General features: G+C 48.0%; 1 protein-coding gene across 1 annotated transcript in view; it reads right to left on the bottom strand.

Annotated features, from left to right (window-relative positions):
• The window catches only part of LOC122550471 (uncharacterized), a 256,060-nt gene that overhangs the window by 50,778 nt on the left and 178,441 nt on the right, over positions 1-26,841 (bottom strand). The window contains exons 30-34 of the mRNA XM_087987905.1: positions 26,299-26,460; positions 21,214-21,384; positions 20,275-20,418; positions 19,187-19,312; positions 8,814-8,995 (exon numbers count right to left, since the gene is read on the bottom strand). Coding sequence (XP_087844031.1) covers positions 8,814-8,995; positions 19,187-19,312; positions 20,275-20,418; positions 21,214-21,384; positions 26,299-26,460 — 785 coding nt within the window. The remainder of the gene's footprint in view (positions 1-8,813; positions 8,996-19,186; positions 19,313-20,274; positions 20,419-21,213; positions 21,385-26,298; positions 26,461-26,841) is intronic.

Here is a 26,841-nt window from a genome sequence, read left to right on the forward strand (position 1 = left end):
AGCACTGACCCTCTGACAGTGCAGCAGTCCCTCGGTATGGGCCCTCTGACAGTGCAGCGCCTTCTCAGTACAGACGCTCTGGCAGTGCAACGCTCCCACAGTAGTGATCCTCTGACAGTGCAGCATTCCCTCAGTACTAACCCCCTGACAGTATAACATTCCCTCAGTACTGACCCTCGGACAGTGCAGCGCTCCCTCAGTACTGACCGTCTGACATTGCAGCACTCCCACAGGTCTGACCCTCTGACAGTGCAGCAGTCCCTCAGCACTGACCCTTGGACAGTGCAACATTCCCTCAGTACTGATACTCTGTCAGTGCAGCACACCCTCAGTACCCACCATGCAGCATTCCCTCAGCACTGACCCTTCGACAGCGCAGCACTCCCTCAGTACAGACCCTGCGGCAGTGCAGCACACCCTCAGTACCCACCATGCAGCATTCCCTCAGCACTGACCCTCTGACAGTGTAGCACTCCCTCAGTACTGACCCTGCGACAGTGCAGCACTCCCTCAGTATGGGCCCTCTGACTGTGTAGCGCCTCCTCAGTACTGACGCTCTGGTAGTGCAGCGTATCCACAGTACTGACCCTCTGACATTACCTCACATCCTCATTATGACCCTCTGACAGTGCAGCAGTCCCTCAGTACTGACCCTTTGACAGTGCAGCACTCCCTCAGAACTGACCCTGCGACAGTGCAGCACTCCCTCAGTACCCACCATGCAGCATTCCCTCAGCACTGACCCTCTGACAGTGCAGCACTCCCTAAGTACTGACCCTGCGACAGTGCAGCACTCCCTCAGTATGGGCCCTCTGACCCTGTAGCGTCTCCTCAGTACTGACGCTCTGGCAGTGCAGCGTACCCACAGTACTGACCCTCTGACATTACCTCACATCCTCATTATGACCCTCTGACAGTGCAGCAGTCCCACATTACTGACCCTCTGACAGTGCAGCACTCCCTCAGAACTGACCCTCTGACAGTGCAACATTCCCTCAGAACTGGTCCTCTGACAGTGCAACATTCCCTCAGTACTGACCCTGCGACAATGCAGCATTCCCTCCGTACCCACCCTGCAGCACTCCCTCAGCACTGACCCTCTGACTGTGCAGCACTCCCTCAGTACTGACACTCTGACAGTGCACTGCTCCCTCAGTAATTACCCTCTGACAGTGCACCACTCCCTCAGTACTGACCATCTGGCAATCCCTCAGCACTGACGCTCTGACAGTGCAGCACTTCCTCAGCACTGACCATCTGGCAGTGCAGAGCTCCCACAGTACTGACTCTCTGACAGTGCAGCACTCCCTCAGTACTGACCATCTGACAGTGCAGCACTCCCTCAGCACTGACCCTCTGACAGTGCAGCACTCCTGCAGTACTGAGCTTGTGACAGTGCAGCAGTTCCTCAGCACTGACCCTCTAACAGTGCGGCGCTCCCTCAGTACTGACCCTCTGACAGTGCAGGACACCCTCAGTACTGAACCTCTGACAGTGCAGCAATCTTTCAGTACTGACACTCTGAAAATGCAGCACTCCCTCAGTACTGACCCTCTGACAGTGCAGCACTTCCTCAGCACTGACCCTTTGACAGTGCAGCGCTCCCTCAGAACTGACCCTGCGACAGTGCAGCGCTCCCTCAGTACTGACCCACTGACAGTGCAGCGCCTTCTCAGTACTGACGCTCTGGCAGTGCAACGCTCCCTCAGTACTGACCCTCTGACAGTGCAGCGCTCCCTCAGTACTGACCCTTTGACAGTGCAGCAGTCCCTCAGCACTTACCACCTGATAGTGCAGCACTCGCTCACTAGTGACCCTCTGACATTGTAGCACTCCCTCAGTACTTACCCTCTGACAGTGCAGCGCTCCCACAGTACTGACCCTCTGACAGTGCAGCAGTCCCTCAGTACTGACCCTCTGACAGTGCAGCAGTCCCTCAGTACTGATACTCTGACAGTGCAGCGCTCCCTTAGTACTGACCCACTGGTAGTGCAGCGCTCCCACAGTACTGACCCACTGGCAGTGCAGCGCTCCCACAGTACTGACCCTCTGACAGTGCCGCACTCCCTCAGTACTGACCCTCTGACAGTGCAGCACTCTCTCAGCACTGTCCATGCAGCTGTCCCTCAGTACTGACCCTTTGACAGTGGAGCACTCCCTCAGTACTGACCCTGCGACAGTGCAGCACTCCCTCAGTACTGACTCACTGGCAGTGCAGCGCTCCCACAGTACTGATCCTCAGGCAGTGCAGCGCTCCCTCAGTACTGACGCTCTGACAGTGCAGCATTCCCACAGCACTGACCCTGCGACAGTGCAGCACTCCCTCAGTACTGACCCTGCGACAGTGCAGCACTCCCTCAGTACTGACCCTGCGACAGTGCAGCACTCCCTCGGTATGGGCCCTCTGACATTGCAGCGCCTTCTCAGTACTGACGCTCTGGCAGTGCAGCGCTCCCACATTACTGACCCTCGGATAGTGCAGCAGTCCCTCAATACTGACCTTCTAACAGTGCAGCAGTCCACCAGTACTGACCTTCTGACAGTGCAGCGCCTCCTCAGTACTGACCCTCTGACAGTGCAGCGTACCCACATTACTGACCCTCGGATAGTACAGCACTCCCTCAGTATTGACCCTCTGATAGTGCAGCACTCCCTCAGCACTGACCCTCTGACAGTGCAGCACTCCCTCAGTACTGACCCTCTGACAGTGCAGCACTCCCTCATTATGACCCTCTGACAGTGCAGCGCTTCCTCAGGAGCGACCCTCTGACAGTGCAACATTCCCTCAGTATTGGTCCTCTGACAGTACATCACACCCTCATTATGTCGTTCTGACAGTGCAGCACTCCCTCAGTACTGACCCTCTGACAGTGCAGCACTGTCTCAGCACTGACCCTCTAACAGTGCAGCACTCTGTCAGTACTGACCCTCTGACAGTGCAGCGCTCCCTCAGTACTGACCCTCTGACATTGCAGCACTCCCACAGGTCTGACCGTCTGACAGTGCAGCACTCTCTCCGTACTGACCCTCTGACAGTGCAGCGCTCCCTCAGTACTGACCCTCTGACATTGCAGCACTCCCACAGGTCTGACCCTCTGACAGTGCAGCAGTCCCTCAGTACTGACCCTTGGACAGTGCAACATTCCCTCAGTACTGATACTCTGTCAGTGCAGCACACCCTCAGTACCCACCATGCAGCATTCCCTCAGCACTGACCCTTCGACAGCGCAGCACTCCCTCAGTACTGACCCTGCGGCAGTGCACCACACCCTCAGTACCCACCATGCAGCATTCCCTCAGCACTGTCCCTCTGACAGTGCAGCACTCCCTCAGTACTGACCCTGCGACAGTGCAGCACTCCCTCAGTATGGGCCCTCTGACCGTGTAGCGCCTCCTCAGTACTGACGCTCTGGCAGTGCAGCGCTCTGTCAGGACTGACCCTCTGACAGTGCAGCACTCCCTCAGCACTGACCATTTGACAGTGCAGCGCTCCCTCAGAACTGACCCTGCGACAGTGCAGCACTCCCTCAGTACTGACCCTCTGACAGTGCAGCAGTCCCTCAGTACTGATACTCTGACACTGCAGCACTCCCTCAGTCCTGGCCCTGCGACAGTGCAGCACTCCCTCAGTATGGGCCCTCTGACCGTGTAGCGCCTCCTCAGTACTGACGCTCTGGCAGTGCAGCCTACCCACAGTACTGACCCTCTGACATTACCTCACATCCTCATTATGACCCTCTGACAGTGCAACAGTCCCTCAGTACTGACCCTTTGACAGTGCAGCACTCCCTCAGAACTGACCCTGCGACAGTGCAGCACTCCCTCAGTACGGGCCCGCTGACAGTGCAGCACTCCCTCAGTACGGGCCCGCTGACAGTGCAGCGCCTCCTCAGTACTGACCCTCTGACAGTGCAGCGTACCCACAGTACTGACCCTCGGATAGTGCAGCAGTCCCTCAGTACTGACCCTCTGACAGTGCAGCACTCCCTCAGCACTGACCCTCTGACAGTGCAACATTCCCTCAGTACTGGTCCTCTGACAGTGCAACATTCCCTCAGTACTGACCCTGCGACAATGCAGCATTCCCTCCGTACCCACCCTGCAGCACTCCCTCAGCACTGACCCTCTGACTGTGCAGCACTCCCTCAGTACTGACACTCTGACAGTGCACTGCTCCCTCAGTAATGACCCTCTGACAGTGCACCACTCCCTCAGTACTGACCATCTGGCAATCCCTCAGCACCGACCCTCTGACAGTGCAGCACTTCCTCAGCACTGACCATCTGGCAGTGCAGAGCTCCCAAAGTACTGACTCTCTGACAGTGCAGCACTCCCTCAGTACTGACCATCTGACAGTGCAGCACTCCCACAGCACTGACCCTCTGACAGTGCAGCACTCCTGCAGTACTGAGCTTGTGACAGTGCAGCAGTTCCTCAGCACTGACCCTCTAACAGTGCGGCGCTCCCTCAGTACTGACCCTCTGACAGTGCAGGACACCCTCAGTACTGAACCTCTGACAGTGCAGCAATCCCTCAGTACTGACACTCTGAAAATGCAGCACTCCCTCAGTACTGACCCTCTGACAGTGCAGTACTTCCTCAGCACTGACCCTTTGACAGTGCAGCGCTCCCTCAGAACTGACCCTGCGACAGTGCAGCGCTCCCTCAGTACTGACCCACTGACAGTGCAGCGCCTTCTCAGTACTGACGCTCTGGCAGTGCAACGCTCCCACAGTACTGATCCTCTGACAGTGCAGCACTCCCTGAGTAGCAACCCTCTGACAGTGCAGCACTCCCTCAGTACTAACCCCCTGACAGTATAACACTCCCTCAGTACTGACCCTCTGACAGTGCAGCGCTCCCTCAGTACTTACCACCTGATAGTGCAGCACTCGCTCACTAGTGACCCTCTGACATTGTAGCACTCCCTCAGTACTTACCCTCTGACAGTGCAGCGCTCCCACAGTACTGACCCTCTGACAGTGCAGCAGTCCCTCAGTACTGATACTCTGACAGTGCAGCAGTCCCTTAGTACTGATACTCTGACAGTGCAGCGCTCCCTTAGTACTGACCCACTGGCAGTGCAGCGCTCCCACAGTACTGACCCGCTGGCAGTGCAGCGCTCCCACAGTACTGACCCTCTGACAGTGCCGCACTCCCTCAGTACTGACCCTGCGACAGTGCAGCACTCCCTCAGTACTGACTCACTGGCAGTGCAGCGTTCCCACAGTACTGATCCTCAGGCAGTGCAGCGCTCCCTCAGTACTGACGCTCTGACAGTGCAGCATTCCCACAGCACTGACCCTGCGACAGTGCAGCACTCCCTCAGTACTGACCCTGCGACAGTGCAGCACTCCCTCAGTACTGACCCTGCGACAGTGCAGCACTCCCTCGGTATGGGCCCTCTGACATTGCAGCGCCTTCTCAGTACTGACGCTCTGGCAGTGCAGCGCTCCCACATTACTGACCCTCGGATAGTGCAGCAGTCCCTCAATACTGACCTTCTAACAGTGCAGCAGTCCACCAGTACTGACCTCCTGACAGTGCAGCGCCTCCTCAGTACTGACCCTCTGACAGTGCAGCGTACCCACATTACTGACCCTCGGATAGTACAGCACTCCCTCAGTATTGACCCTCTGATAGTGCAGCACTCCCTCAGCACTGACCCTCTGACAGTGCAGCACTCCCTCAGTACTGACCCTCTGACAGTGCAGCACTCCCTCATTATGACCCTCTGACAGTGCAGCGCTTCCTCAGGAGCGACCCTCTGACAGTGCAACATTCCCTCAGTATTGGTCCTCTGACAGTACATCACACCCTCATTATGTCGTTCTGACAGTGCAGCACTCCCTCAGTACTGACCCTCTGACAGTGCAGCACTGTCTCAGCACTGACCCTCTGACAGTGCAGCACTCCCTCAGTACTGACCCTCTGACAGTGCAGCACTCTCTCAGTACTGACCCTCTGACAGTGCAGCGCTCCCTCAGTACTGACCCTCTGACAGTGCAGCACTCCCACAGGTCTGACCGTCTGACAGTGCAGCACTCCCTCAGTACTGACCCTCTGACAGTGCAGCAGTCCCTCAGCACTGACCCTTGGACAGTGCAACATTCCCTCAGTACTGATACTCTGTCAGTGCAACACCCTCAGTACCCACCATGCAGCATTCCCTCAGCACTGACCCTTCGACAGCGCAGCACTCCCTCAGTACTGACCCTGCGGCAGTGCACCACACCCTCAGTACCCACCATGCAGCATTCCCTCAGCACTGTCCCTCTGACAGTGCAGCACTCCCTCAGTACTGACCCTGCGACAGTGCAGCACTCCCTCAGTATGGGCCCTCTGACCGTGTAGCGCCTCCTCAGTACTGACGCTCTGGCAGTGCAGCGCTCTGTCAGGACTGACCCTCTGACAGTGCAGCACTCCCTCAGTACTGACCCTCTGACAGTGCAGCGCTCTGTCAGAACTGACCCTGCGACAGTGCAGCACTCCCTCAGTACTGACCCTCTGACAGTGCAGCAGTCCCTCAGTACTGATACTCTGACACTGCAGCACTCCCTCAGTCCTGGCCCTGCGACAGTGCAGCACTCCCTCAGTATGGGCCCTCTGACCGTGTAGCGCCTCCTCAGTACTGACCCTCTGACAGTGCAGCAGTCCCTCAGTACTGATACTCTGACAGTGCAGCACTCCTTAGTCCTGGCCCTGCGACAGTGCAGCACTCCCTCAGTATGGGCCCTCTGACCGTGTAGCGCCTCCTCAGTACTGACGCTCTGGCAGTGCAGCGTACCCACAGTACTGACCCTCTGACATTACCTCACATCCTCATTATGACCCTCTGACGGTGCAGCAGTCCCTCAGTACTGACCCTTTGACAGTGCAGCACTCCCTCAGAACTGACCCTGCGACAGTGCAGCACTCCCTCAGTACGGGCCCCCTGACAGTGCAGCGCCTCCTCAGTACGGACCCTCTGACAGTGCAGCAGTCCCTCAGTACTGATACTGTGACACTGCAGCACTCCCTCAGTACTGGCCCTCTTGACAGTGCAGCACTCCCTCAGCACTGACCCCCTGACATTGCAGCGCTCCCTCAGTACTGACTTTCTGACAGTGCAGCACTTCCTCAGTACTGACTCTCTAACAGTGCAGCACTCCCTCAGTAATGACCATCTGACAATGCAGCACTCCCTCAGCACTGACCCTCTGACAGTGCAGCACTCCCACAGTACTGACTCTCTGACAGTGCAGCGCTCCCTCAGTACTGACCCTCAGAGAGTGCAGCACTCCCTCAGTACTGAATCTCTGACAGTGCAGCACTCCCTCAGCACTGACCCTGTGACAGTGCAGCACTCCCTCAGTACTGACCCACTGGCAGTGCAGCGCTCCCACAGTACTGACCCTCTGACAGTGCAGCGCTCCCTCAGTACTGACCCTCTGACAGTGCAGCGCTCCCACAGTACTGACTCTCTTGACAGTGCAGCACTCCTTCAGCAAAGACCCTTTGACAGTGCAGCACTCCGTCAGTACTGACCCTCTGACAGTGCTGCGCTCCCTCAGTACTGACCCACTGACAGTGCAGCGCTCCCACAGTACTGACCCTCTGACAGTGCAGCGCTCCCACAGTACTGACCCTCTGATAGTGCAACGCTCCTTCAGTACTGACCCACTGGCAGTGCAGCGCTCCCATAGTACTGATCCTCAGGCAGTGCAGCGCTCCCTCAGTACTAACGCTCTGACAGTGCAGCATTCCCTCAGCACTGACCCTGCGACAGTGCAGCACTCCCTCAGCACTTACCATCAGATAGTGCAGCGCTCCTTCAGTACTGATCCTCTGACAGTCCAGTACACCCTCAGTACTGACCCTCTGACAGTGCAGCACTCCCTCAGTATTGACCCTCTGACAGTGAGCATTCCCTCAGTACCGACCGTGCAGCACTCCCTTAGTACTGACCCTCTGACAGAACAGCACTCCTTTAGTACTGACCCTTTGACAGTGCAGCGCTCCCTCAGTACTGACCCTCTGACAGTGTACTTCCTCAGTACTGACTCCCTGACAGTGCAGCACTCCCTCAGTACTGACCTTCTGACAGTGCAGCAGTCCCTCAGTACTGACCCTCTGACAGTGCAACACTCCCTCAGTACTGACCCTCTGACAGTAAAGCACACCCTCAGTACTGACTCTCTTACAGTGCAGCAGTCCTTCAGTACTCACCCTCTGTCAGTGCAGTACTCCCTGAGTACTGGCCATGCAGCTCTCCCTCAGTACTGACCCTGCGACAATGCAGCACTCCCTCAGTACTGACCCTGCGACAATGCAGCATTCCCTCAGTACCGACCGTGCAGCGCTCCCTCAGTACTGACCCTCTGACAGTGCGGCACTCCCTCAGCACTGACTCTCTGACAGTGCAGAAAATGTGTTGCTGGAAAGGCGCAGCAGGTCAGGCAGCATCCAGGGAACAGGAGAATCGACGTTTCAGGCATAAGCCTGAAGAAGGACTTATGCCCAAAACGTCGATTCTCCTGTTCCCTGGATGCTGCCTGACCTGCTGCGCTTTTCCAGCAACACATTTTCAGCTCTGATCTCCAGCATCTGCAGACCTCACTTTCTCCTCTCTGACAGTGCAGTGCTCCCTCAGTACTGCATTGGGAGTGTCAGTTTGGATTATGATCTTGAACCTCTGGGGAGGAACATGAAGTCAGAAGTGTGAGTCTGTCAGGACAATGCAAGCTTTTCAGCCTCTGTTCACACTTGTAACAAAATCTGTTCTTTGTGTGAATCAATCCGGATGACGCTCAAACAATTTGAGTCAAACCCACCTTCTCACCAAACATCCCAGGAAAGCCCCTGATGCCTGGTGGTCCAGGGGCTCCCGGCATCCCTTTGCTTCCAGGTTCTCCTGGTACTCCCGGAAACCCTGGAATTCCTTTCTGTTGCCCTGGAGGTCCCGGGAGACCAGGATGTCCTTGCTGTCCTGGATATCCCGGCATCCCCTTCAACCCTGAATCAGAAAAAAACAACAGAAGGAAACATAAGTGTCTTCACAGATTTCCTAACTCCTTCGATCTCTACGCAGAAGGACACCAATAACAACAAAGGCTTGCATTCATATAGCACCTTTAATTCGGAGAAACATCCCAAGAACATAAATCAGACAATATTTCACATGGAGCTACATGAGGAGATGTTTGGACAAGTCAGCAAAAGCATGGGTCAAGGGGTGAGATTTTAAAGAGTGTCTTAAAAGGAGTTGGCCCACTGATAGGTCAGCCACTAACGGTGGGGTAATCAAACTGCAATTCACAAAATACTGGAAATTGAAGTGCAAAGGTCTCAGAGGGTTGTGGGGCCGGAGGAGGTGACAGATCCAAGGCGGGGCTGTGACCTTGCAGAGAGTTGAAATTGCTCTTGAGAATTTTAAACTTGAGCTGTTGTTGGTTGGCAGGCACATAGTTAAAAGTGTCAAATCTCCAACACATTCAAGATGGGAGAATGGCTGCGAGATCATTGGAATACTTATATTTCGAGGTGTACATCTAAACTCCACTTGGTTCATTGTGAAGAATATTGAGCGTTTAGATCAATGATTCCAACCGGTGCCTTAAGGAGTAAGCCAGTGGCCTTCGTCTGCTCTTGAATCCTGTGTTTGTTTCTGAGGAGTAGGGATGTGTGAGGCCACTCTCATTCTTCACAGTTATAATATCATCAGGCAGTGGAGCAGATGTAGGCCATTCAGCCCATTGAGTGTGCTCTACTATTCAATGAGATAATGGCTGATCTGATCATTCTCAACACCACTTTCCTGCCTTTTTGCCATAACTCTTTTTTCCCTTACTGATTGAAACTCTATCTTAGCCTTGAAATACTTAATGACCCAGCGTCGGTGGGCCTCTGTGGTAAAGAATCCATCGACTGACCACCCCAGTGTGAGTAAAAAAAAATCCTCATCTCTATCCCAACTGGGCTACCCTTTACTTTGAGAGATTATGCTCTCTGGTCCTCCACTCTCCAACAATAGAAACAATGTTTCTTGTCTACCCTGTTAAGTTCCCTAAGAATCTTTTCTGTTTCAGTAAGGGTCTCCTCCCTTTCTTCTAAACTCCACTCAGTACAGGCCCAACCTACTCAACTCTCCTCATCAGACTGTCCCTCCATACCCAGTATCAGCCTGCTAAACCTTCTCTGGACTGCCTCCAGTGCCAGTATATCTTTCCTTAGATATATGGAACAAAAGTATTCACAATATTCCAGGTATGGTCTTGTGTAGTTGGTTTAGTTTGTGCCTTATATAGTTTTAGTAAGGGAGTGGACCATTCCCTTTGAAATAAAGGCCAACAGGCCATTTGCTTTCCCTATGACCTGCCAAACTTGGATGCTAGCTTTTTGTGATTCATGCTGCAGGAATGAAATTCCACAGGAAGTGGTGAATGTGGGTACAGTTATGACATTTAAAAGACATATGGATGAGTACATGAATGGGAAAGGTTTGGAGGGAGATGGGCTAAACACAGGCAGGTGGGACTAGTTAGTTTGGGATTGGTCAGCATGAAGTAATTGGGCTGAAGGGTCTGGTTCAGTGCTATCTAACTCTGAATTCCACAGCTCTTGAGAAAGCATGCTGACTATGAATGAATTATTGAGGCTGAAAACAAATCATCCAGGGAACAATCTGAAGTTATACACATCCAACATTTTTAATGCAAGACAACTCAGTAGCAAATAAATCATGATCAGACTATTGAAACATAATGTGACTGACACAGACATGGACTCACACAGTCTCTTATAGCATTGCATGCACCAAAAATCACTTTAAATGTTGATCTGCATTCAGTTTCCTGGTCCCAGTTGTGTTTGAAACAAAATGTGGTTTTAACCCGAACCTTAAATGCTACAGCCAATCCCTGCAGAGCAGCCCTCACCTGGCCACTATTCTCGAGTTGTGGGTCAGTGAGGGGATGTCCCTGTGCTTCTGCAAACAGTGGGCAAACACTCAAATCAAGTGCAGCGCCACCTGACTGAGCTTTAATCAGAGGTCCCAGCACTGCTTCTGGATAATTCTGACCATTTGCCACCCCTGTCCTGGTCACTTATGGTGCCCAGACCTCCGACAAGATGATAAATTAGAGCTATGTTCAAACCTAATGTGTTTGACCAAGTAGCACTGTTTACTCTGAGTATAAAGACTGTGGGTTCAAGAAACCTGATACATTACGTAGGCTGACACATAATGCTGGAAATGTAGCATTCAATTTTTTGCACAACAGAATTCCACAGCAACAATACAATGAGCAGATGATTTGTTTTATGTAATGTTGGTGAGGGATAAATGCTGCCACTGGAGGGAATGCCAGTCCTGAGAGAGAACTCTTCAGATAGTGATCATGGGACTTCTTACTTCCACCGCACTGGACAGATTACACAGACTTGTGTTCCTGTTTCTAAAGTGGGAGGAGATGTAATGGTGGGAAAGACAGTCATTTTCAGAAAAAGTACAAAAGACAACGTCTTCTTTCATCAAAACCGGTGAGAAGAATCATGAAGGGAGCTTTCTAAACTGAGAAAGGGGACTCACTCCCACAGGGAGAGCAGATGGTAAATAACAAGTCAGCATGAATGAAGAATAATCCGAGGAGGAAGAAGGGGAAGTGAGTGGAATGTTTTCACATGGACAAGTCCTGAGACAGAGATTGTTTTGGCACTGAAGCAGATCATGGAACATGTGGATTAAAGTGGATTTTGATAAGGATTTGAAACTACAGAATGCAAAAGAACTTGAGCAAAGGACGGGCAAATGGGGTTTGAGTATACTGCCTCTGTTGGATAGAATAATGGGTTGAATAAACGAAGAAGTAATTTTGGAACAATCAGCATTAGACAAAAGACATCTCAAAAACGTGGGCCACTGAAATGTGTGCAATATCCTAAACTCAATCCCTCTCCAGAGTGTCCCATCTGTGTAGATCAAGTGTGAACTCTGGTATTCCAGGGACCAGTGGGAGAGTGGGGTGAGTTTACAACTATGTATAGTCACTGTTTTTTTTCCCCAAGTGATTTGCTGGAGTTTTCTGATATTCAGTGAAGAATTAGGAAACTGTATCCTTGAAAATTGGTGTTATTCACTCCTCAAGGAACTGAAGATCAATCAAGTATAAAGAAAGTAGGAGTATACTTAAGAGGGAAATCAGGAGGGCAAAACGGGGACATGAGATAGCTTTGGCAAATAGAATTAAGGAGAATCCAAAGGGTTTTTACAAATACATTAAGCACAAAAGGGTAACTAGGGAGAGAATAGGGCCCCTCAAAGATCAGCAAGGCGACCTTTGTGTGGAGCTGCAGAAAATGGGGGAGATACTAAGTGAATAGTTTGCATCAGTATTTACTGTGGAAAAGGATATGGAAGATATAGACTGTAGGGAAATAGATGGTGACACCTTGGAAAATGTCCAGATTACAGAGGAGGAAGTGCTGGATGTCTTGAAATGGTTAAAGGTGGATAAATCCCCAGGACCTGATCAGGTGTACCCGAGAACTCTGTGAGAAACGAGAGAAGTGATTGCTGGGCCTCTTGCTGAGATATTTGTATCATCGATAGTCACAGGTGAGGTGCTGGAAGACTGGAGATTGGCAAACGTGGTGCCACTGTTAAAGAAGGGTGGTAAAGACAAGCCAGGGAACTATAGACCAGTGAGCCTGACCTCGGTGGTGGGCAAGTTGTTGGAGGGAATCCTGAGGGACAGGATGTACATGTATTTGGAAATGCAAGGACTGATTCGGGATAGTCAACATTACTTTGTGCGTGGGAAATCATGTCTCACAAACTTGATTGAGTTTTTTGAAGAAGTAACAAAGAAGATTGATGAGGGCAGAGCAGTAGATGTGATCTACATTGACTTCAGTAAGGCGTTCGACAAGGTTCCCCATGGGAGACTGATTAGCAAGGTTAGATCTCATGGAATACAGGGAGAACTAGCCATTTGGATACAGAACTGGCTCAAAGGTAGAAGACAGTGGGTGGTGGTGGAGGGTTGTTTTTCAGACTGGAGGCCTGTGACCAGTGGAGTGCCACAAGGATCGGTGCTGGGCCCTCTACTTTTTGTCATTTACATAAATGATTTGGATGTGAGCATAAGAGGTACAGTTAGTAAGTTTGCAGATGACACCAAAATTGGAGGTGTAGTGGACAGTGAAGAGGGTTACCTCAGATTACAACAGGACCTGGACCAGATGGGCCAATGGGCTGAGAAGTGGCAGATGGAGTTTAATTCAGATAAATGTGAGGTGCTGCATTTTGGGAAAGCAAATCTTAGCATGACTTATACACTTAATGGTAAGGTCCTAGGGAGTGTTGCTGAACAAAGAGACCTTAGAGTGCAGGTTCATAGCTCATTGAAATTGGAGTCACAGGTAGATAGGATAGTGAAGAAGGCGTTTGGTATGCTTTCCTTTATTGGTCAGAGTATTGAGTACAAGAGTTGTGAGGTCATGTTGTGGCTGTACAGGACATTGGTTAGGCCGCTGTTGGAATATTGCATACAATTCTAGTCTCCTTCCTATCGGAAAGGTGTTGTGAAACTTGAAAGGGTTCAGAAAAGATTTACAAGGATGTTGCCAGGGTTGGAGGATCTGAGTTGGAGGGAGAGGCTGAACAGGCTGGGGCTGTTTTCCCTGGAGCGTCGGAGGCTGAGGGGTGACCTTATAGAGGCTTACAAAATTATGAGGGGCATGGATAAGATAAATAGACAAAGTCTTTTCCCTGGGGTGGGGGAGTCCAGAACTAGAGGGCATAGGTTTAGGATGAGAGGGGAAAGGTATAAAAGAGACCTAAGGGGCAACGTTTTCACGCAGAGTGTGGTATATGTATGGAATGAGCTGCCAGACGATGTAGAGGAGGCTGATACAATTGCAACATTTAAGAGGCATTTGGATGGGTATATGACTAGGAAGGGTTTGGAGGGATATGGGGCAGGTGCTGGTAGGTGGGACTAGATTGGGTTGGGATATCTGGTCGGCATGGACGGGTTGGACCGAAGGGTCAGTTTCCATGCTGTACATCTCTATGACTCTAAGGAAGTGGAGAAACCATTGGGGTAATAAAACAATGCCACTTTATTTTTGTCTAAAGTTTTGGATGTTTTGGGAGGTATTGGGAAGAGGATGGCCTGGTGCTATTATGGCTAGACTATTAATCCAGACACCCAAGGGTGTTCTGGGGACCTGAGTTCGAATCCTGCCACGGAAGATCGTGGAATTTGAATTCAATTAAAAAACTGGAATTAAAAATCTACTGATGACTATGAAATCACGATTGCACAACGTTCAGCACCTCAGATACTGAAGCAGTTCATGTCCAAATGCAACAAGGTCTGGACAATACCCAAGCTTGGGCTGACAACTGGCAAGTAAGACTCAAGCAAATGCCAAGCTATGACCATCACCAATAAGGGACAGTCTAACCATTGCTCCTTGGCATTCAATGGTGCTGCCATCACTGACTCCACCACTGTCAACATCCTGGGGTTATCATTGACCAGAAACTCACCACATAAACACAGCGGCTACAAGAGCAGGTCAGAGGCTTGGAATACTATCGAACAGTGTGGTGCTGGAAAAGCACAGCAAGTCGGGCTTATGCCTCAAACATCGACTCTCCTGCTTAACGAGTGCTGTCTGACCTGCTGTACTATGCCAGTGCCACACTTTTAGATTCTGATTCTCCAGCATCTCCTGTCCTCATTTACCCTTAGTTGCTCAGAATTTTATGGCCAATAACACACCTCCTGACTCCCCAAAGCCTGTCCACCAAATACAAGGCACAAGTCAGGAATGTGATGGAATACTCCTCACTTGCCTGGACAGTCCCAACAACACTCAAGAAGCTTGACACCATCCAGGACAAAGCAGTCCATTTGATTGACGTCACATCTACAAGCATCCACTCCCTCTACTGCTGACGCTCAGTAGCAGCTGTGTGTACTACCTACAAAATGCATTGCAGAAATTCACCAAACATCCTCAGACAGCACCTTCCAAACCCAGGACCACTTCTACCTATAAGGACAAGGGCAACAGATATATGGGAGCACCACCATCTGCAAGTTCCCCTCCAAGCAACTTGCCATCCTGACTTGGAAATATATCACAATTCCTTCACTGTGACTAGGTCAAAATTCTAGAATTCCCTCCCTAATGGCATAGTGGGTCAACCCACTGCAGGTGGACTGCAGCGGTTCAAGAAGGCAGCTCACTATCATCTTCTCAAGGGGCAACTGGGGACAGGCAATAAATGTTGGCCAGTCAGTGACACCCATATCCCATTAGTGAGTTAAACAAAAGGAAATTTCTGAAAGTATAAAGATGTTTAGTCATTGCTTCTAGCCTGGTTATTAGCGTAAAAATCTTAAAACATGATGGCTTGTTGTAATTCCTTCAGTTATTCCATGGAATTGTTTTGAAAGATATTGCTTTCTCCAGAGATAGGAATCCCTGTTTTTTTGTCTTTCAAAACCTGTCATCTCAGATTTCTTTGAATTAAATTTAATCCAAAATTAGCCCGGTCAACCTGAGACCCCCCTTTTACTTTGAACAGAACTGAGAAAGATGAACTTGATCTTGTCCCATAAATTGTTGTTCAGTTCTCCCGGAACATGTCCAACTTGATTCTTAGCTGCTGAGGGTTTAATTCTGTTACTCTCATTCCCAACCTGGTAACACTTAACTCTCGAACTGGTTTTCACAGTGAGGGCTTTTGATGGAAATTCTCTGTAAGCTGGATGAATCTCTCAGCCTTGTTTCATATGCTGACAAAGTTGGTCTTATTAATCCAAGCACGAACCCCACCGACATCTCAGTGTGATGAACCCATTGAGACTTCCAACCTCTAACTGTGGACATTCTCTCAGATCCTGGCTCATTACCCGAGCCTGAGATTTTAAGATACATTTTAGAAACTTTTTATTTAAATTCATTTGTGGGATATGGGCATCGCTGGCTGGCCATTATTGATAGCCCATCCCTATTTGCCCTGAGAAGATGGTGCTGAGCTCCCTTATTGAATCGTTGCAGTCCACTTGCTGTGGGTTGACCCACAATGCCGGTAGGGAAGGAATTGCAGGATTTTGACCCAATGACTGTGAAGGAATGGTGGTATATTTCCAAGTCAGGGTGGTGAGTGGGTTGAAGGGGAACTTGCAGGCGGTGTTCCAAAGTGCTGCTGCCCTTGTCCTTCTAGATTGAAGTGGTCATGGGTTTGGAAGGTGCTGTCTGAGGATGTTTGGTGAACTTCTGCAGTGCAGCTTGTAGATAGTACACACTGCTTCGACTGAGCGCTGGTGGTGGAGGGATTAAATGTTTGTAGATGTGATGCCAATCAAAGTGGATTGCTTTGTCCTGGATGGTGTCAAGCTTCTTGAGTGTTGTTGGAGCTGCATCAATCCAGGCAATTGAGAGTATTCCATCACATTCTTGACTTGTGCCTCATAGATGGTGGATACACTTGGGGTGTTGTGAAGTGAGTTACTTGCCACAGGATTCCTAGTCTCTGACCTACTCTTGTAGCCACTGCGCTTATGTGGTGAGTCCAGTTGAGTTTCTGGTCAATGGGAACTCAAAGGATGTTGACAGTGGGGATTCAGTGATGTTTATACCGCTGAATGTCAGGAGGCAGTGGTTAGAGTGTCTCTTAATGGTAGTTATCTGGCATTTGTGCAGCGCAAATGTTACTTGCCACTTGTCAGCCCAAGCCTGGATATTGTCCAGATCTTGTTGCATTCGAGCACAGACTGCTTCAGTGTCTGAGGAGTGGATGTAGGTTTCTTCGCTGAGCTAGAAGGTTCATTTCCAGATGTTTTGTCACCCTACTAGGTAACATCTTCAGTGGGCCTCTTCAGTGAAGCACTGATAATTCCTGCTTTCTATTTATATGTTTGGGTTGGTGATGTCATTTCCTGAAGAGTCACTGTGCAATCAACGGTGAACATTCCCACTCTGACCTTATGATAGAGGGAAGGTCAATGATGAAGCAGTTGAAGCTTGTTGGGCTGAGGACACTACCCTGAGGGTCATCTGCAGAGACGTCCTGGACTGAGATGACTGACCCTCCACAACCACAACCATTTCCTTTGTGTCAGGTATAATTCTAACCAGCAGAGTGTTTGCCCCGAAACCCATTGAATCCAGTTTTGCCAGGGATACTTGATGCCATACTCGGTCAAATGCGGCATGGATGTCAAAGGCTGTCACTCTCACGCCCCCTCTGGAATTCAGCTCTTTTGCCCATGTATGAACCAAGGCTGTAATAAGATCAGGAGCTGAGTGACTCTGGCAAAACGCAAACTGGGCGTCACTGAGCGGGTTGTTGCTGAGTAGGTGCTGCTTGATAGCATTGTTGATGACCCCTTCCATCACTTTATTGATGATGGAGAGTAGGCTGATGGGGCGGTAAGTGGCCGGGTTGAATTTGTCCTGCTTTTTGAGTACAGGACATACCTGGGCAATTTTCCACATTGTTGGGTAGATGCCAGTGTTGTAACTGTACTGGAAGAGCTTGGCTAGGGGAGCAGCACGTTCTGGAGCACAACAGTACTCAGTACTATTATGCTATTGTCTCCAGTACTATTGCTGGCATGTTATCAGTGCCCATTGCCTCTGCAGTATCCAGTGTCTCCAGCTGTATGTTGAAATCACGTGGAGTGAATCGAATTGGCTGGAGACTAGAATCTGTGATGCTGGGGACGACTGGAGGAGCCTGAGATGGACCATCCACTCCGCACTTTGGACTGAAGATTGTTGCAAATGCATCAGCCTTACCTTTGGCACTGACCCTCCATCATTGAGGATGGGGATATTTGTGGAACCTCTTCCTCCAGTGAGTTGTTTAATTATCCACCACTATTCATGTGGTAGGACTGCAGAGCTTAGATCTGTTCCATTGGTGTGGGATCACTTAGCTCTATCACTTGCTGTTTATTGAGTTTGGCACGCAAGTAGTCCGCTGAGAGCCCAACTCCCTGGTGATATGAATCACGTGGAGCCTTGTACCTGCCTATAAAAGCTGATTTATCTATCCAACTCTTCATTTTATGTTGGTAGTCACCCAATGTTTGTAACAACATCCTGGGATTTTGGAGACCAGCAGTCAAACCACTGTAAACACAGATGCTGCTGTGGCTAATGCCAAATGTAAACAATCTTTTCAGCAAACAATCCAGCCTTTCCTTCAATCTTTAATCAGCCACATTAGCCAGCCCTGCTGTTAGGCAATAGATCGCATGATTGCCTTTCTCTTACTCGTAAGTTAAAGACAAGTCCAAAAACACAACAGTTTCATTCGCACCATATTTTGAATATGCGTCAATTTGGATATAACCGGCACGGTCAATCTGAGTGTATAAAGAATTAAAATAAAGAGTCAAAAAAACAGTTCAGATTCAAAGACTGATACAGGTCATTTAGCTCATCGTGCCTGAACTGTGTCTTTGAACGAGCTATTCAAATTGTGTCATATCCCCTGCTCCATCTATACTTCCGACTGCCTTGGGAAGGCAGCCAACATCATTAAAGACCCCTCCCACTCCAGTGATGCTCGCTAACTACCTCTTCCATTGGGCAGAAGATACAAAAGCTCATACACATGTTCCTACAGATTCAAGAACAGCTTCTTTCACGCTGTTATTAGATTTCTGAATGGATCTCTCAAATTTTAAATTTAATGTTGACCTCACTCTTTCTGCACTTTCTCTGCAGCCATAACGTTGTATTCCTCGCTCTGTTCTATTACCTGAATGCATCTTGTATGGTACAATCTGCCTGTACTGCACACAAAACAAAACTTTTCACTGTACCTAGGTACATGTAATGATAATAAATCAAATCAAACTTTTCCCATTGTCCTGCCATTATTTCCTTTCTAATTTCCTTGTGAAAGTTATTGAAACTGCTTCCACTGCCCCTTTAAGCAGTTCATTCCAAGGTCCTACAAATGGCTGAGTACAAAAAAAGGTCTCATGTCCACACGATGTTTGACAGGGTTCAATCAAACAGCAACACAGACTGGGAAAAGTGTTCGAAACAATGTGGGGAAGATACAGGATTATACCTGGAATCAGAGGCAAAATGCAACTGTGCACAAAACCAGATAACAACATCAAATATTCATTTTTTGTTTCAGTTTTTATATTATGGCAGTACTTACCTCTGGGACCAACAAATCCGGGTTCCCCAGGCAAACCGTCGTCTCCTTTCTCCCCCTTCACTCTCACCATCATGGCAGGTTCGATAGGTGGGGGTGGTCCTGGAGGTCCAGTTTGTCCACGGTCACCTATGATCATAAATAAGACAGCATCACTCTGCAACAATCTGCCACCTGCACAAAGCCTTTGTTTCCGATGAGGCACCCATCCATGAATGGCATGTGCCCAATAAGTGGAGCTGAGGATTGGATCAGTTTGATTCCTTTAGTGTCTGCCATAATGCAGCTATATACATAATAGGTTCTATGTGCAATATAATTCCAAATCTTTCATCCTCCCTGCACCTCCTTACTCCCCAGCTTCCTAGCATCCTTCTAAACCTCTAGTCTGGGTCCGATGCGCTCTCTAATTCTCCATTACCCAAAGAGCGACGTTTTGCTGTGAGGTTTGTGGTGGGGAAAGGCTGAGGAAATCAGATTGGCATATAACAAAACCTGAGAGCCAGACTGATGCATTAAATGCTTTCTGGATGTTAAGGATAGCTATATTGATGGATCTGTGCACTGGCTTCATCTTTCTGCATGTGAATCGTAAACTGAGCATTCCAGGCTGCATTCCTTGGAATGGAATAGGCGGAACCTGGGAGCATGGATGAGAGGTACAGAAATCCGCTGAATGGAAATGGGATGTGCCAGGAATCTGTCGGATTTCCTGAACAGTTGTACACATAATGTGTGAAGATGGAATTCTGCCATCCAACCTCAGATAAAAAGGACTCAAGAAGCACTAGTTAGCCATGTTCCAGACCGAACTTTGCTACATTTTGTTTTGAACATGGGTTTCTTATCAGTCTGAGATCTCAGTTGCACAATGAAACCTCTGATACTGCAGCTCTCCCTGTGCTGAACATCAGTCTATAATCTACCTATAAATCACCTCTTACTATAAGAGGTACATACCAAACTCAAAGGTACAGGCAGGTCTCAGCTTCTTTAATAGCTTCTTTAATAACACTCTTCATGAGAGTGTTATTCAGACAGCTCACAAACATTAGCTCAGAGGAAGGATACTGTTGTAGATTGACTCTTACCTTTAATACCCTTCACTCCAGTTGAACCCCAGTTCCCTATAATTCCAGGGGATCCCGCTTCTCCCTTCAAGCCGGGCAGGCCAGGTCGACCCTGAAACCCCTCAACACCGGGGAACCCCGCCATTCCTGGAGAACCTTTCAGACCTAAAGGAAGAGAAAATGATGGATGTGGATGCAGTTACAATGTTCAAATGACATTTGGATAAGTACATAAATAAGAAATGTCTGGAAAGATATGGACCACGTGCAGGCAGGTGGGACTAATTTAGTTTGGGATTATAGTCGGCATGAATTGGATGGACCGAAGGGTCTGTTTCCATGCTGTTGACTCGATGTATGAATGAATACAATGCCATCGTGTCAGTTGGAGAGCTCAGAACCAGCTGATAGTGGACTAGCAATATCCTAACTGTAAACACGTTACGGCAAGGGAACTGATACAGAGCTGAACAATATTGTGCATTAAGAAGTCAGCCTGTAGTGTTATCGCCCAGTGTGGTGCACAGAATGGGGTATAGTACTATACTTCAAGTGGTTTACAGTCTGGGGTATAATGTTATACCGCATTGTAGGTATTGCACTATACACGTCAGTGTGGGTCACAAAATGAGCACATAGTCTTAAACCTCAGTGTGGGTCACAGAATGGGCATAAAGTTATACCCCAGTGAAGGTCACAGATTGATGATATAGTTCAATACCCAGTATGAGGTATTGTTTTACCTCAGTAAAGGTCACAAGGGGGGAAGCAGAGTAACAGGCCTGAGGTTCTCCAGTTAATCTCCATTGAAAAAAGAGCATTAAATTCATTTGTTTACCCCCTCAACACAGCAAACACACAAAAGGGGAATTTTACACTCTTTAATTCAGAGGGATTGGTTTATCAGTATCAGTATTTATTCAGTAGAACTGGTTGAAATGATTTCCAGTTACTTGTTACCTTTCAGGCCATCAAGACCTGGCAGACCATCCACTCCGAAGCGACCAGGGGATCCGGGGAATCCTTCATCCCCCCGGGGTCCCTGGATACCAGGAATTCCAGGCAAACCTTTCATTCCAGCTGGGCCTGGGGGCCCTCTGTCACCACGATCCCCTTTGAAACCAAAAGAACCTGAAACGTAACAAATCGTCATTAGTCAGAGGGATGAGGAGAGGAGAGAAGAGAAGAGGAGGGAAGAGAGAGATGGAAAAAGAAGAGAAGCCAGAGAGTGGAGGGACAGGAGGAGGCTGGAGATGCATTGGAACGAGAAGACAGAGGAAAGTGAGTAGGTGAGAGGAGAGGAGGAGGAAGGACTGGATGAGCAGGGGGAGGGATGACAGAGGAGGGGGGTAAATGGAGAAGAGCTTGAAGTGCTAGACATGATTGAATGGCGGAGTGGACTCGATGGGCCGAATGGCCTTACTTCCGCTCCTATATCTTATGGTCTTATGGTCTTATAATGAGGAGGAGGTGGACATACTAAAACTGTTATGTTCAAAAGATGAGACAATAGAGCTTTCAGTGTTAATCCTGTGACTGGTGCACATTCCTCACAGCGCACAGACCAATCAGAGGAATAACCATTTCCATTTTCATTGACATCATCTATCCACAATTTGAAATTTCCAATTGACCAAATTCCTATAACATATGAATCTCCAAGATTAGCCACACAATAGACTAGTTGGCACTTTGAGCTTACTCTGCCATTCAATAAGATCATGGCTGATCTAACAAGTCCTCATTCCAAAAATCTTTCACCTTCTTACTCATCAAGAATCTATCTCTACAATTGCTTTAAAAATATAAGAATTCCTTATGTATAGAGAGTAAGCCCTCGTTCCAGATTCTTCTACAAGAGGTAACATCCTTTCTGCATTCCACCTATCAAGATCCCCAGGACCTTCCATGTTTCAATTAAATCTTATTTTCTTATTTTCCCCAGCTCCAATACAGACCTACCCTGTCCAACCTTTTCTCATAAAACAATCCTCCCATTCCAGATATAAGACTGGTAAACCTTCTCTGAACTGCTTTCCATGCATTTATATACTTTTGTTTAAATAAAGAGACCGATTCTATATAAAGTATCCAGATGTGGTCTTACCAATGCCATGTATAACTGGAGCATAAACTCCAAACTTTTGCATTCAAGAAACAATAATATTCAATTACTTTTCCTAATTACCTGCATACTGTACTCAATTCATGCACCAGGACATATCAATCCTTCTCATTTAGATAATAACATTTTTTTACTCTTCCTGTCAAAATTCACATATCTCGCTTTCCCACATTATATACTAATTCCACATCTTCGATCATTCACTTAACCTATCCACACCTCGATAGCGCTTTGAGAATCCTGTTCATAATTTGCTTTGTTAGAATCATAGAACCCTTACAGTGTGAGACCATTCAGCTCATCAAGTCCACGCTGACCTTCCAAAAAAGCAGGGAGAAAGTGAGGTCTGCAGATGCTGGAGGTCAGAGTCGAGAGTGTGGTGCTGGAAAAGTGCAGCAGGTCAGGCAGCATCTGAGGAGCAGGAGAATTGATGTTTCGGACCGGATTCCTGATGAAGAGTTCTGGCCCGAAATGTCGATTCGCCTGCTCCTCGGAAGCTGCCTGACCTGCTGTGCTTTTCCAGCAACACACTCTCAACTTCCAAAAAAAGCATCCAACCCAGACTCACCCCCTATCGTTGCCCTGTAAACTTGTACTTACCATGGTTAACCCACCTAGCCTGCACATACCTGAACACGACAGACAATTTTAACATGGCGAATCCACCTAGCCTGCATATGTTTGGCTTGTTATGCATCTTTTTGTTGTAAGCAAATTTAACAACCATTTATTCACTCTCTTCATCTAAGTCATTTATATAAATTATAAGAAGTTGAGAGGCTATTATTGATCCCTGTGGACCAACCAAAACATGACTCATTGATGCCTACTCTGTGTTTCACCTTAACCAGGCAATCTTCATTCCTGAAGAAGGGCTTATGCCAGAAATGTCGATTCTCCTGCTCCTTGGATGCTACCTGACCTGCTGCACTTTTCCAGCAACACACTCTCAACTTCCAAAAAAGCATCCAACCTAGCATTTTTCAGCTCTGATCTCCAGCATCTGCAGTCCTCATTTTCTCCTAATCTTCAGTCTATGCCAATATGTTGACCCCTACACTATGAGCTTTCATTTTCTGAATGTGGCACCTTATCAAGTGCCTTCTGGAAATCTAAATGCATTCCCTCCACCAGTTCCCCCTTTTCGACAGTACATGTCAGCTCCTAAAGGATCTCCAATAAATTGATTAAACATGATTTCCTTTCAACACAACCATGTTGACTCTACCTGATTGCTGTGAATTTTTCTAAGTGCTCTGCTCTAACATCTTTAATAATAGTTTTTAACTTCTTTCTTACAACAAATGTTCAGGTGTTTGATCTGTAACTTCCTGCTGTCTATCTCCCTCCCTTTTTGAATAAAAGGGATACGTTCTTGGTGTCCAAACTTATGGAATCTTCCCTGAATCTAGGAAAGTTTGGAAAATTAAAGCCAGTGTATCAACTATCTCGTCTGCCAGCTTTTTAAAGATCATGGTTATGTTTGGGATTAATAATTTGAAGAACTGGATTTAAGAATTTAAATTCAGTTCATTATATAAGACAGGAATTCAAAATTATAATCATGATTGTGACCATGAAACTATCAGATGATGATATAAACCCATCTGGTTTACGAATCAGACTTTTGGGAATTAGGAATGGGCAATAATGCTGGTTTTGTCAGTGATTATCAGATCCTGTGCATGAATTGCAATGGAATACCAACCTGCTACAACATCATTGATGGCAGATGGAAGGGGTAAATGGGATAGGGAATGAATTGCCAGCAGATAGTTCCTGATGAAAGCTGTATGCTGTGTTTACCTTTCTTTGGGTTTAATTCCAGAGAGGTGATAGATAGGGGAGATGGGCACCAACAATTACTAAACCCCAACCTGCCTAATATCCCCAGTCTCTAGAAGCTGGATCTAGAAGCTTGGAACTACAGAAAGGCCCTGCAGATTAACAACTTGATTAATTGTGCTTCAGTTCACCATGAGGCAATTGTGTTTTAAGGCAGCACACAATGAGATAAAGGGAAGAAAAAAAACTTACTTTTTGATAGTGCTACCCCAGGGTGTTGTGAAATGCATCAATCAATGAAACACTTTATGAAATGTAGTCAATTAGGTTCAACACGAAAACCAACCTGCCTTCCATTGACTCTATCTACACTTCCTGCTGCTTTGGCTAAGCAGCCGACATAATTACAAACCCCAGCCACCCCACTTAGACTCTCTTCCACCCTCTTCCATCAGGCAGACCCTACGAAAGTTTGAAAACACGTACCAACAGATTCAAGAACAGCTTCTTCCCTGTTGCTATCAGACTTATTAACAAATCTCTCATATTTAGAGTTGATCTTTCTCTGTACCTTCTCTGCAGCTGTAACACTATATTCTGCATTCTGTTCTATTAGCCTGATGTAATTATGTAAGATGTGATTTGCCTAATTAGCACGCACAAAAATACTTTTCACTGTATCTTGGTACGTGACAATAATAACAAATCAAATAAAACAAATCAAAACTCACAAACTCCCAAGAATGACTGGGTGATCTGTTTGTTGATATTGTTTGAGGAATAAACATTTACCAACACATTAAAGAGAAGACCCCAACCCCCCCCCCCCCCCCCCCCCCCCCCCCCCCCCCCCGCCGCCTCTTCTCCAAACTAATGTTTGTTTCCTTAATCTCCAATTGAGAAGGCAGACGAGACTTCCGTTTAGCAATCTATGTGAAACCTGGCACTTCTGACAATGTGAAATTCTCTCAGTACTCACAGTATTACAGAGCAGTATTCCCTCAATACAGACGTTCTGACAATGCTTCCTCAGTACTAACCTTCTGACGGTTCTCCCTCAGCACTGACCCTGTAACAGTGCAGTTCTCCCTCAGCACTGACTCTGCGACAGTGCAGCACTCCCTCAGCACTGACTCTGCGACAGTGCAGCACTCCCTCAGCACTGACTCTGCGACAGTGCAGCACTCCCTCAGCACTGACCCCCTGACAGTGCAGCACTCCCTCAGCACTGACTCTGCGACAGTGCAGCACTCCCTCAGCACTGACCCTCTGACAGTGCAGCACTCCCCCAGTGCTGCCCCTCTGACAGTGCAGCACTCCCCCAGTACTGAACCTCTGACACTGCACCACTCCCCCCGTACTGACTCTCTAACAGTGCAGCACTCTCTCAGCACTGACCCTCTGACAGTGCAGTACTCCCTCAAAACTGACCCTCTGACAATGCAACGCTCCCTCAATACTGACCCTCTGATAGTGCAGCACTCCCTCAATACTGAGACTTTGATCCCAGCTAATGTTCTGGGGACAAAGGTTTGTTACAATAAGGAAAGGTTATGATATTTCTATTCAATTAAATTGTGAAAAAAAATATAGCCTACAAATGACCATGAAACCATCATTGGTTGTCATTAAAAAAAGATTCCTTACGTCCCGTGAGGAAGGAAGACTGCCCTCTTTACCTGATCTGATGTATATGTGACTCCAACCCTGCCTCTCAGCAATTAGGGATGAGTAATAATTACTGGCCTCTCACATCTCATGAACAAATTAAGTAAATTCCTCAATACTGAGCTCCAACAGTGTAATGCTTATTCAATGCTGTTCCTCTGAATGGATAGCACTTGTTCAGTACTGACCTCCCATGGAGCAGTACTCCTTTAGTACTGGCGCTCTGATAGAGCAGCTGTGTCTCAACATTGACTGTCTGACTATCCAAGTCTCTCTCAATACCAGCCCCTGGAACAGTGAAGCTTTCCTTCAGTACTGCACCAGGAGTGTCAACCTGAATTTAAAACTCTAGAACAGCGCATGAACTTTCTGATAGTTAGGTGAGTAAAGAGCGGGTTGACATTAATGTTGTCTTTCTGCTCAGCTTTCCTGAGTTTTCTCAACCACAGACATTTATTGGTGCTTACCTTGAGGGCCTGGAAAACCAGGTATCCCTTGTAACCCTGGTGACCCATCCTGCCCCTTGGCCCCAGGTGTTCCCCTCACTCCTGGAACTCCTGTAGGGCCAGGTAGCCCTGGTTTGCCTTCTTCACCACTGAGCCCTTTAACTCCCGGTACTCCATCCGCACCTAAAGACAAGACAATGCTTTGTGAATCTGTCCAATCTGAGCCTTCACTCATTTCCCCAGTACTGCTGCATATAATTTCAATTTGATACCACCCTTAAACTCTTCATTTTTCCATGGATGGTGCAGCTTTCCCAATGCAATATATCGAAGGAGTTACAAAGTGTTGCCTTAAATGTCCATCACTGCTTCTCAATCTTATTTTCTCAGGTCGCTTGAGCCAACTCCATCTCCATAATCTTGTAACTACCTAAACTTAAGGCTTAGATACGTACATCTTATCCTTAAAATAAATGTAAATTATTTTGTGTTATGATCACTATTGCCTTTACTGGGAGGTCATTAGTAAATCCTGTCTCATTGCACATTACAAAGTCTTAAACA

The sequence above is a fragment of the Chiloscyllium plagiosum genome, unplaced genomic scaffold (assembly GCF_037043375.1).
Source record: "Chiloscyllium plagiosum isolate Xiang-an unplaced genomic scaffold, Cpla_swu_hap1 HiC_scaffold_6, whole genome shotgun sequence".
Classification (NCBI taxonomy): domain Eukaryota; kingdom Metazoa; phylum Chordata; class Chondrichthyes; order Orectolobiformes; family Hemiscylliidae; genus Chiloscyllium; species Chiloscyllium plagiosum.